The sequence below is a fragment of the Staurois parvus genome, unplaced genomic scaffold (assembly GCF_062004578.1).
Source record: "Staurois parvus isolate SC_StPar_1 unplaced genomic scaffold, SC_StPar_1.0 ptg000635l, whole genome shotgun sequence".
NCBI lineage: Eukaryota > Metazoa > Chordata > Amphibia > Anura > Ranidae > Staurois > Staurois parvus.
The window spans coordinates 4,981,272-4,993,792 of NW_028318431.1; the positions used below are offsets into that span (position 1 = coordinate 4,981,272).

At 39.9% G+C, this 12,521-nt stretch overlaps 1 protein-coding gene across 3 annotated transcripts in view; it reads right to left on the reverse strand.

The window, feature by feature from the left end:
• The window catches only part of LOC149449198 (transient receptor potential cation channel subfamily V member 1-like), an 85,995-nt gene that overhangs the window by 32,557 nt on the left and 40,917 nt on the right, over window positions 1–12,521 (reverse strand). For all 3 annotated transcript variants that reach the window (XM_089693682.1, XM_089693683.1, XM_089693681.1), the window contains one exon: window positions 793–933. In XM_089693682.1, coding sequence (XP_089549808.1) covers window positions 793–933 — 141 coding nt within the window. The remainder of the gene's footprint in view (window positions 1–792; window positions 934–12,521) is intronic.

The window sequence follows — 12,521 nt, forward strand, 5'->3', positions numbered from 1 at the left end:
GCACCCTTTAAAATTATAAACAGTCCCGAGGCATCCTTTAAAATTATGAACAGTCTTGAGGCACCCCATTTTAAAATAGTGCCTCAAGACTGTCCATAATTTTAAAAGGGCACCCCATTCTAAAATGTGAAAAACTATTCTAATAGTTTTATATACGCAGCAACATCCACACATGTAGGACACCCAACATTAGAGATGATTTATTCTTCCAAAGCAAATACACTTTTGCACAATGGTACTGAGTAGTATTCCAGTCTTCTCCCTCAGTTTTTATCCATCACTGAGCTAAAGTGACCCCAGCACTGATGGCAAGGGGCAGGGGAGGGTCAAACTAGGATACTGTTCAGGCAGCTGACATCCTCCTTATCAACTAATGATATCATTGGCTGTCAGGATGCTGGTGGCTAGAAGGTCGTAATGGCACACAATGAAAACCTGTGGCGTTGTGTAACTAAAAGGCAGGCTTTTTCCACCCGCTGACTTGTATACAAGATTTGGGCGATTTTTAGACATTTTGCCAAGGCACCCCTGAAGAATCCTTAAGGCACCCCAGGGTTGAGAAACGCTGGTATAGAGAGTAAATAATGTAGATTTTTACACAGAATTTCAGAGCTGCTATCTAGGGTATGTAGCAACAAAGAGCTTACAACAGCCTCTATGCATAGGTAATATTAAATGGGAAATTATATATGAGGGTTAAATATATATACCACATAGAATTGGATGCATCAAACTTACATTATTTTATATAGATGCCTTACATACAGTAGATTTTATTATGTGATATCTTACCAAAGTAAAAACTGACTCCTTTTTTCTTCCTCTGAAAAAACATGCCCTCCGCCTTGGCATGGACTTCAGCTTTGTGTTTCATCAACAGCTGGACTAGTTGGAAGCTTCTCTTCTCAATAGCTATGTGGAGTGCTGTCTGCCCTGGGGTGACACAGAGAAATATATCATATGCATGATTACACAGTAGTAATAAATAAGGTAAAGCTGCCATCAATTTGAATACTCAGTTGTCAGGAATTGGATCACCTGCTAGTGGCACTGTGGTTCCCAGAGCTGAAAGGTGTATTTTTGCTGTCCACCAGTGGGTATCCCCCAGTAGTCAGTAGATCCCAGTAAGTACTCCTCACCTGATGCTGGCTGCTGAGAAGGTACTGTATGTAAGACCTACTCTAGCTTCCCTTAGCATGCCAGTGTTTTGCCTGTGTGTCATGTACCTGGTTAGTGATGCTCTGCTCCTGACCTTGATCCTTATTCTAATCTTTGCCCTGATTCCTATCACGATCCTGTTTCAGTTCCAGTACCTGCATCTGCTCCCCTTATTTCTGATCCCAGTTCTAGTCCCTTCCTGGTCCATCCCACTGGTAGGTCCTTGCATCTCCTGCCATACCCTGCATATGAGTGTTCTCCCCTTCGTTGTATATATTTTAGTATAGTTAGTTTTCTAGCTATGCAGTTTATCATTTTACTATTCATGTATATTTTCACTTTGGCCTTGTAGTCTGTTTGCTGATGTTGGACAGGTTTTTACTTCATCATTAAGCAGTCTGGTCCCAGTCTCCTTAACCACTTTCCACCGGAGGTACATATTTGCAGCCTCTCAGAGGGTGAGCCTTAATGCCAAGAGGCCCTGTGTAAACTGGTTTCTGTGCTGAGAGCGTGCACCCTGCGTGCTCTCAGTACAGTTAGGCTACGTTCACACTAGCGTTGTGTGCAGGCGGCGGAGAAGCGTTTGGGAAGCATTTTTACCGCTTCCCAAACACCTCGGACAATTCTGCACATTGCAGCACATGGTGCTGTTCTAACGGGAGCGTTAGCGTCGCGGCAAAACGGACGCCTCTGGTCGAGTCAGGAGGCGTTGAAGCCTCCTATTCTAGTCTATGTTGCCGCTCCACAAATGCCTGACCGGCGTTGTGAGGCAGTTGAGGGGCGTTTGCGGAGCGGTAACACCATTCAAACTTCATTATAGGCATTTGTGGGGCATTTTTAACGCTCGGCAAATGCCTAGTAACTGCCGCCAAACCACGCATGCGACGTTTGCGAAGCGTTTGCCGAGCGTTAAAAAATACTCCGCAAACGCCGGACCAACGCTTGCCAAACGATATAGGGGCATTTGGCAAGCGTTGGTAAAAACAGTCAAGTGTGAACGAGCCCTTACTGTCGGGGACCAGAAAGCTCCTGATGTATACTTGCAGTCGGGAGCTTTCCGAACATGTGACTGCTGTGACTGCCAAACACAGTGGTCATATGATCTGAATGCCCGCCTCTGCCTCCCAGCATTAGAACCTCTTAAAGGGCTGGGAGATGGTGGTGAGTTAAGTACAGCTACACCAATCTGGTCACCCCTGCTGCCCACAAATTTTTGGTATCCTAACACCAATCATGCACAAAGGGAAAAAAAACTGGATTTTTGCTTGTAAATGATTGAATAATTGATGTGAGCACAGCTACACCTTGTTCACTAGTCTAAGTAAACATGTTCTTTACAAAGTGCTTTACAAAATGTGAATCAGGCCCAAAGGAAACCTCTCATGATCGAATCATTATTGATGGCCTCCTTCTGAAAATGCTAGTTGTCTGGCTGCCAAGCTAAATCTCAGGCTTGTGTACTTTAAATCATTCCATAGAACAGTATGCTGTGAGAAAATTAACTATAGTCTGTATTGCCATATTGCTATATTGCTTTCCAAACTTCATTTAGACAAGCTGCAAAGTTATTCTTCAGTGACATATCCATTTAATTGTATTAAAACTTTAGTTCCAAAGGCTTCAATTTAGAGTGGAGGAGCAGGACACAGTTACATATGTGAGCTCATACAATTCAATTATGGATATAACAAAGTTGATTATTTTCCATTAGCAAATGATATTAATAACAAATCAGTTACATGAAAGTATATGCTTAGTTGTCTTTTCTAAAGTTCTAGCAGTCCTGAATCCCAGAGTGTTCTTGTTTGGACACATGTGTGTAGTCGTAAGAGCTGGCTATCCTTCATACTGACATTGGCACCTTTTTGACCATAGGCACCAATAGTGTGGTAGTCCAGTAGAAAGTTCAGTAGGGCGTGTTCCAATGCTCCTAGTTTTAAGGAAACAAATATAAAAGCACCCCGTTGATTTAGGTCCACCAGTGTCACGTATGGGTGTCCTGTAAACATGTGCATGCCGTGAATTTTTGTTTAGTTTCGGACACATTAATTCATTGAAGAATTTTCTTTCATCACATTCCTTATGTTGAACCGATTTGTTTTTTAAATTCATTTCATATCTTCAGCATTTGTTTTATCTATTTGTTGGTCTGAGTGGACACCAAAAATTTAGCAGTTTTTTTTTTTAAAGATTGCTATATATTAATTTTCGGTTTCGAGATATTGGGTGGATTAGTTATTCAAATGTTGAAACTAATGGGAAGGACTGGATATTTTCAGACGCAATGGGATTAATAATGCAAAATTCGACAGCCCCAAATTTTTCAAATCTAAGAATTGCAGACTGTGGAACTGAACTGACTGACTTTGCGAATTACAAATTTAATTTATATCACAAATTTACTTGAATCCAAATTATCAAACTAATTTGAAAATTTAATTCATTTACCTGTGGACCCAAACTACTATTGCATCATGTGATGTCATCCTAATAAAACAAATGAAACAAATGCATTTGTTTTACTTTTTTGCGGATTCGTTGGCATTCATTACTATGTCCATTCGGAGATTCGTATACATCCATATCTCCAAAAATCAAATTTTCCTCCGAAAAATGATTTGTAACAAAACAAAATCACATGTCTAGTTGCCTGTTCTGACTAGGGGCAGACTGACTAACCAGAACTTGGTAGCACCAGCTGGGGCTAGACAGAGGAGGCACAGAGAGCCTCATGGAGTTGCAGAAAGTCAAAGGACACTGGGGAGACTGGATACCTACTGTTAATATAGGCAAAGAGTTTGCCCATTTGTTCAGCAAAGGCAAGATCCCATAGAAAGGCCAAATCTCAGGGTCTAAGGAGACACATTTTCTTCATCAGAGTTCCCCAGTAGGTGTCATGGATTTTGCTGTTGATGACTCCCAGGTTGTAGTCTTTGCAGCGATCAGAGACTGAGTACAGGTATACAGGAGGCTCTTGCAGCACAAGGCTGGAAACATAGAGGTGATATAGTACAGTCTATGGCAGGCGGGATTCGCCATAGAACAACCGGCTGGAGCGCAGGTTTCACAGCAGCAGGATACAGAATAGAGTGCATGGGTTTACAGGAGCAGGATACAGAATGGAGTGCACGGGGTCACTGGAGCAGGATACAGAATGGGTGCACGGGGTCACTGGAGCAGGATACAGAATGGAGTACATGGGGTCACTGGAGCAGGATAAAGAATGGAGTGCACGGGGTCACTGGAGCAGGATACCACATATGGAAGAAAAATATAATTTGAAATATGTTTTAAAAATATTCTTCCCAAATATATTGACATATATTCGAAATGCTATAATTTTGGTCGTCTTAAAAAATAAATATATATATATATATATATATATATACATACACTGCATGTTGAAATTTGTTTTTATTACAAAATATATGAAAAATATTTTTAACCACTTCCAGACTGGACACTTTTACCCCCTTCCTGACCAGGGCAATTTTCAGCTGTCAGAGCTATCACGCTCTGAATGACAATTGCGCGGTCATGCAACACTGTACCCAAATGAATTTTTTACCATTTTTTTGAGACAGATAAAGCTTTATTTTGGTGGTATTTATTCACCGCTGGGATTTTTATTTTTTTTGCTATGTAAATGAAAAAGTCCCAAAATTTTGAAAAAAAGTGTTTTTTTAATAAAATTTTGCAAATAAATATTATTTCATCATAAATCTTTGCCAAAATTTATTCCGTTATTTTTTTAGTAAAAAAAAAATCCAAATTAGTTTATAACCAAAATTATATATTATAAATTATAATTTTTAAACATTTTTTTTACATTTTTATTTTATTTTTTTATATTATTATTATTTTTTTTTTTTACATACTGTCACCCTAGCAGTACAGTGTCACCATGGTGACACTGTAGTACTTGTGGGGGTTGATGAAGATTTTTTTTTTTACACATTGCTTTTACACCCATATGGGATGTAAAAACAATCATTTCTCTTTCTCTCTGTGTGCATTCCTGCACTCATTGAGAAGTACTGAGTGAGCTGTGATTGGTCCCAGCTTGTCACATGGTACAAGCCTGTTGTGAATAGGCTTGTACCATGTGACCTCTGTGATCATTCACAGATTTCACACGTAGTAAGCAATGATGTCACAAGTTTATAAACAGCCACCCGACCCTGCACTGCCACCGTCCGGCCGTTTATATGCAACGGCCGGTCAGGAAGTGGTTAAGAATACATTTCAAATATACTGTATGACTTTAAAAAAACAAATCTACATTTTTGGAATGCATTTACGAGTATATGTAAAAAATATATGTTAAAATTACTTTTTTATATGTAAAAAAAAATATGAAGAATATATATTTAAAAACGCATTTGAACATGCAGTATATATATATATATATATATATATATATATATATATATATGTATATATATTGAATATGGCCAGAATTGTAGCGTTTCAAATATATGTCGATATATTTGGGAAGAATATTTTTAAAATATATTTCAAATATATTTTTCTGCCATTTGGGACAGGCTGGAGTGCACAGAGTTAATGGAACAGGATACGGATTGGAGTGCATGGGTTCACTTGAGAAAGATACAGACACTGGAGACACTGGAGGTTACTGGAGGAAGAAGATATTGAGGATCACAGGGGACACACTGCAGCAGGACATGGGAGAACAGAAAATCACTGGAGGGACACACTGGAGAGCCCAAAAAGCACGGGGGGTAGGGGACTGCTGGAGTGAACACACACTGCTCAAACACCGTTTGATTGATGAAATTTAAAAAAAATAGTGGATTCACTTTAGGAATGGAGTTTTCCCTTAAAACATTTTTAGTATCTCTTTCTCTATTGTTTTTTCATTAATAATACATATATCTCCACCCTTTGTCTTTAAATTACTCCCAAGGCACAATTCAACCAGATGTAGAGAGACAGAAATCTAATAGGCATTAGGTTGAATACTTTTATTTCTTAGGCGGAAAGAGCATTGGAGTCAACAACATCGCTCCATTGCAGGAGGATCAGTTGATGTCTCAGCAGTCTTGTCTAATGTTACTCTCAATTACCTCTAGACAGTGGCTTATGCATTTGTGAAATATTCAGGTGTGTTCCATAACAGAACACTTTAACCACTTGACCTCCGAAAGGTTTTACTCCCTTCAAGACCAGGGCTATTCAGCACTGCACTACTTTAACTGGCAATTGCTCGGTCATGCAACATTGTGCACATATGTATATAATTTTTTTCACACAAATAGAGCTTTGTTTTGGTGGTATCTACTCACCACTAGGTTTTTCAATGTTTGCTATATAAATTAATAAATACTGAAAAGGTTGAAAAAAGGAGCGTTTTTCTTAGTTACTGTTTTGAAAATAAATAATCTTTCTTCATAAATTTAGGCCAAAATGAAGTTTGCTAGATTTCTTTGGTAAAAATCGCCAGGGGACAATGCCATTCTCGTTTAGGCTATTATTTTAAGTTATTACCAGACACAGGTTATACAGACCAAGGCAAAATTTTACGGAAAGTTGGTGGCAATGGACATCATAACTATTAAAAAAACAGGCATTTTTAGTATTTTAAACATGCCTTCATGTTATTGATTTCATAAGGAGCAGAATAACAAATAATTTGAATATCTTACATTTTCTTCCATCTCACAAGAGATTTTATTAGTTTCAGACATGTCCACTGTAGCCGAGCTATTTTTTAAGCAGCTTGACAATTCCCAAATGATCATCCACAATTAAATCCATTAAGAGGTAAAACAGTAATTTACGGATTAGCAAGATAATGTGCTGTTCTCTCCATTATTGAGGACCAGATTATAGCCGTTTACGGAAAATTGTCATAAATGTGTTGTGATTGTTATCCATTATCTCTCAAGCCATTGGAAGTTTAATGTGAATTTATTTATATGTTGTTTCTTCTATCCTTATCTTTATCTCTAGGCCATTACTTTAAATGATGTATCTATGTATGGTATGTTGATTACATTTGTTAAAATAACATATATATTAACCTACAGTATATAATGTATTCTGTATGATTTATGTGAGGAAAAATCTGAAAATAAGTAAATGAATTGGATTGTGAATGGGACTGGAAAATAAAAGTGTCTGCAGGCATGTGGTAAAAATGTTTATGTATGTAAGGCCTCAAGCACACTTGAGCTCCAAAACGCCTGTTTTACAGGCATTTGACATTTTTTTTCTGAGCCTAAGTGCCCCTCCATGTTAGCCTATGTATCAATGCACACATATGAGTTTACAAGAGTTAATATTCTGGTCAATTAAGTGAATAAATGCCCAAGAGCTTAGTGCGCCTTAACGTGTCTGCAAAAACGCAGCTTAGGCACGTTTTTGAAGCTGCTTTTCTCCTGCCAGTGTGCATGAGGCCTAATTAGAGATGAGCGAAGTATTGAAAAATTCGATTCGGATGATTCGGCGAATTCCAGTATGAAATTCGATTCGATGCGAATTTCTTCGCTACGAAGATGGCTTATAAAAAGGGTTTCTAGGCTTCAGAGAGCCTTTAAATTAGTGCAGAACACTGTACCTTTAATTTAAATGCCCTTGGAGATCAGGAAGGAGAAGGAGAAGGAGAAGGAGAAGCATGAGAAGAAGGAGAAGGAGAAGGATGAGAAGAAGGAGAAGGAGAAGGATGAGAAGAAGGAGAAGGAGAAGGATGAGAAGATGGAGAAGGAGAAGGATGAGAAGAAGGAGAAGGAGAAGGATGAGAAGAAGGAGAAGGATGAGAAGAAGGAGAAGGAGAAGGATGAGGAGAAGGAGAAGGATGAGAAGAAGGAGAAGGATGAGAAGAAGGAGAAGGAGAAGGATGAGAAGATGGAGAAGGAGAAGGATGAGAAGAAGGAGAAGGATGAGAAGAAGGAGAAGGAGAAGGATGAGAAGAAGGAGAAGGAGAAGGATGAGGAGAAGGAGAAGGATGAGAAGAAGGAAAAGGATGAGAAGAAGGAGAAGGATGAGAAGATGGAGAAGGAGAAGGATGAGAAGAAGGAGAAGGATGAGAAGAAGGAGAAGGAGAAGGATGAGGAGAAGGAGAAGGATGAGAAGAAGGAGAAGGATGAGAAGAAGGAGAAGGATGAGAAGAAGGAGAAGGATGAGAAGAAGGAGAAGGAGAAGGATGAGAAGAAGGAGAAGGATGAGAAGAAGGAGAAAGATGAGAAGAAGGAGAAGGATGAGAAGAAGGAGAAGGAGAAGGAGAAGCAGAAGGAGAAGGATGAGAAGAAGGAGAAGGAGAAGGATGAGAAGATGGAGAAGGAGAAGGATGAGAAGAAGGAGAAGGAGAAGGATGAGAAGAAGGAGAAGGATGAGAAGAAGGAGAAGGATGAGGAGAAGGAGAAGGATGAGAAGAAGGAGAAGGATGAGAAGAAGGAGAAGGAGAAGGATGAGAAGAAGGAGAAGGATGAGAAGAAGGAGAAGGATGAGAAGAAAGAGAAGGAGAAGGATGAGAAGAAGGAGAAGGATGAGAAGAAGGAGAAGGATGAGAAGAAGGAGAAGGATGAGAAGAAGGAGAAGGAGAAGCAGAAGGAGAAGGATGAGAAGAAGGAAAAGGAGAAGGATGAGAAGATGGAGAAGGATGAGAAGAAGGAGAAGGAGAAGGATGAGAAGAAGGAGAAGGAGAAGGATGAGAAGAAGGAGAAGGAGAAGGATGAGAAGAAGGATGAGAAGAAGGATGAGAAGAAGGAGAAGGATGAAAAGAAGGAGAAGGATGAGAAGAAGGAGAAGGATGAGAAGAAGGACAGTTCTGTGACAGTTTCTGTCTATTTCTGACAGTTCTGGGACATTCACTCCATACAGCGGTTTCAACCGCTGTATGGAGGGAATGTCATAGAACTGTCAGAAATAGACTATTTCTAACAGTTCTGGGACATTCCTTCCATACAGCGGTTGAAACATTGTATCTATTTGTTTCCATAAATGGATTCATTTATGGAAACAAATAGATACAATGTTTCAACCGCTGTATGGAAGGAATGTCCCAGAACTGTCATAAATAGTCTATTTCTGACAGTTCTATGACATTCCCTCCATACAGCGGTTGAAACCGCTGTATGGAGTGAATGTCCCAGAACTGTCAGAAATAGACTATTTATGACAGTTCTGGGACATTCCCTCCATACAGCGGTTGAAACCGCTGTATGGAGTGAATGTCCCAGAACTGTCAGAAATAGACTATTTATGACAGTTCTGGGACATTCCTTCCATACAGCGGTTGAAACATTGTATCTATTTGTTTCCATAAATGGATCCATTTATGGAAACAAATAGATACAATGTTTCAACCGCTGTATGGAAGGAATGTCACAGAACTGTTAGAAATAGTCTATTTCTGACAGTTCTATGACATTCCCTCCATACAGCGGTTTCAACCGCTGTATGGAGTGAATGTCCCAGAACTGTCAGAAATAGTCTATTTCTGACAGTTATGGGACATTCACTCCATACAGCGGTTGAAACATTGTATCTATTTTTTTCCATAAATGACATTCTGCAAATACACTTAGAGGAGCGCTGCAGATACACATTTTGCCGGCTTGGAATTAATCTTATTTTCATCCTACTTCTTCTTCTTCTTCTTCATCCTCATCCTTATAAGAAGAAGAAGAGGATGAGGATGAAGAAGAAGAAGAAGTAGGCAAAAAGTGTATCTGCAGCGCTCCTCTAAGTGTATCTGCAGAATGTCATTTATGGAAACAAATAGATACAATGTTTCAACCGCTGTATGGAAGGACAGTCCCAGAACTGTCATTAATAGTCTATTTCTGACAGTTCTATGACATTCCCTCCATACAGCGGTTGAAACCGCTGTATGGAGTGAATGTCCCAGAACTGTCATAAATAGTCTATTTCTGACAGTTCTGGGACATTCACTCCATACAGCGGTTGAAACATTGTATCTATTTTTTTCCATAAATGACATTCTGCAGATACACTTAGAGGAGCGCTGCAGATACACTTTTTGCCGGCTTGGAATTATTCTTATTTTCATCCTACTTCTTCTTCTTCTTCTTATGAGGATGAGGATGAAGAAGAAGAAGTAGGATGAAAATAAGATTAATTCCAAGCCGGCAAAAAGTGTATCTGCAGCGCTCCTCTAAGTGTATTTGCAGAATGTCATTTATGGAAAAAAATAGATACAATGTTTCAACCGCTGTATGGAGTGAATGTCCCAGAACTGTCATAAATAGTCTATTTCTGACAGTTCTATGACATTACCTCCATACAGCGGTTGAAACCGCTGTATGGAGTGAATGTCCCAGAACTGTCAGAAATAGTCTATTTCTGACAGTTATGGGACATTCCCTCCATACAGCGGTTTCCGGCAAAAAGTGTATGTGCAGAGTTCCTTTATTCTGCAGATACACTTAGAGGAGCTCTGCAGATACACTTAGAGGAGCTCTGCACATACACTTTTTGCCGGCTTGGAATTATTCTTATTTTCATCCTACTTCTTCTTCTTCATCCTCATCCTCTTCTTCTTCTTCTGAGGATGAGGATGAAGAAGAAGAAGAAGAAGTAGGATGAAAATAAGATTAATTCCAAGCCGGCAAAAAGTGTATGTGCAGAGCTCCTCTAAGTGTATGTGCAGAGCTCCTCTAAGTGTATCTGCAGAATAGAGGAACTCTGAACATACACTTTTTGCCGGCTTGGAATTATTCTTATTTTCATCCTACTTCTTCTTCTTCTTCTTCATCCTCATCCTCTTCTTCTTCTTCTGAGGATGAGGATGAAGAAGAAGAAGAAGAAGTAGGATGAAAATAAGATTAATTCCAAGCCGGCAAAAAGTGTATGTGCAGAGCTCCTCTAAGTGTATCTGCAGAGCTCCTCTAAGTGTATCTGCAGAATAGAGGAACTCTGCACATACACTTTTTGCCGGCTTGGAATTATTCTTCTTTTCATCCTACTTCTTCTTCTTCATCCTCATCCTCAGAAGAAGAGGATGAGGATGAGGATGAAGAAGAAGAAGAAGAAGAAGAAGAAGAAGTAGGATGAAAAGAAGAATAATTCCAAGCCGGCAAAAAGTGTATGTGCAGAGTTCCTCTATTTCTGACAGTTCTCTGACAGCTTCTTCACATGTACAGCGGTTGAAACATCTGTATCCTAAATGGAAACTAATAGATACAATGTTTCAACCGCTAAACATGTGTTCCTTCTGTCAGAGAACTGTCAGAAATAGCGGAGCTCACTGCAGGGACACTTTTGCCGGCTGATCGGGAAATGTTCGATTCGCGCACCCGAAGTAGGCAAAATTTCGGATTCGACGCGAATCGAATATTTCCTGAAATTCGACTCGAATTCCGGTTCGCCTGGTTCGATTCGCTCATCTCTAGGCCTAATATTAAACAATACTATAATATATCTACACTGGTAAAACAGATGGTCATTGATTCTGGGAGTTCATTTGTGTTTCTAGCTAAGCAGTTTGGATTCAGCTGATCATCAGTAGGAAGAGTTGTAAAGGTCAGAAACTCAGGGATTTTGTTTCTCAGCAGTCGGAATAGGAGGGCAGTGAGGAGAAAGTCATCTGTTGGGGTGGTCATTGGCCATCATCTCAGGGAGGAAGAGAGGTTTTACATGCAGTCTTTAGTCTTAGTGAAGTCCAATGTTTAAGTGAGAGGTATCAAGGGTGAGTAGATGATTATCATTTTTAGGTTGGATGTTGTTGGTCATCATTACAGGAAGAAGTCATGGGGGATTTACAGGATGGCATGGCGACATGAGTGGACATCTGTCCAGGATGGGTGGTGGGTGATAATTAGTCCCAAGGGAGTCAGCTGAGTTAGGTCATCAGTCTGGGTGGTGGGTGTGGATTGGGGGGAGGGAATCATGGCTGCTTACCAGTTGAAGGCAGTAATAAATAGCCATCACTGAAAGACAGGTTTTCATTAGGTATTGGTCTAGGTTGGTTTATTGGTGCTTATTAGTCGTCATTGTTATGTCTAGAGTTTCTGGTAGTCATCCGACTATGGAAAGTCAAGGGTGATCATTACTCCAGGGAAGAGAGTCATAGGTATCTTCAGTATGTATATAAGTATTCACAGCCTTTGCTCAATACTTTGTTGAAGCATCTTTAGCACCAATTACAGCCTCAAGTCGTTTTGAGTATGATGCTACAAGCTTGGCACACCTATTTTTGCGCAATTTCTCCAATTCTTCTGTGCAGTACCTCTCAAGCTCCATCAGGTTGGATGGGAAGTGTCAGTGCACAGCCATTTTCAGATCTCTCCAGGGATTTCAATCGGGTTCAAGTCTGGGTTCTGGCTGGGCCACTCCAGGACATTCACAGAGTTGGCCCGTAGCCAGTCCTTTGTTAT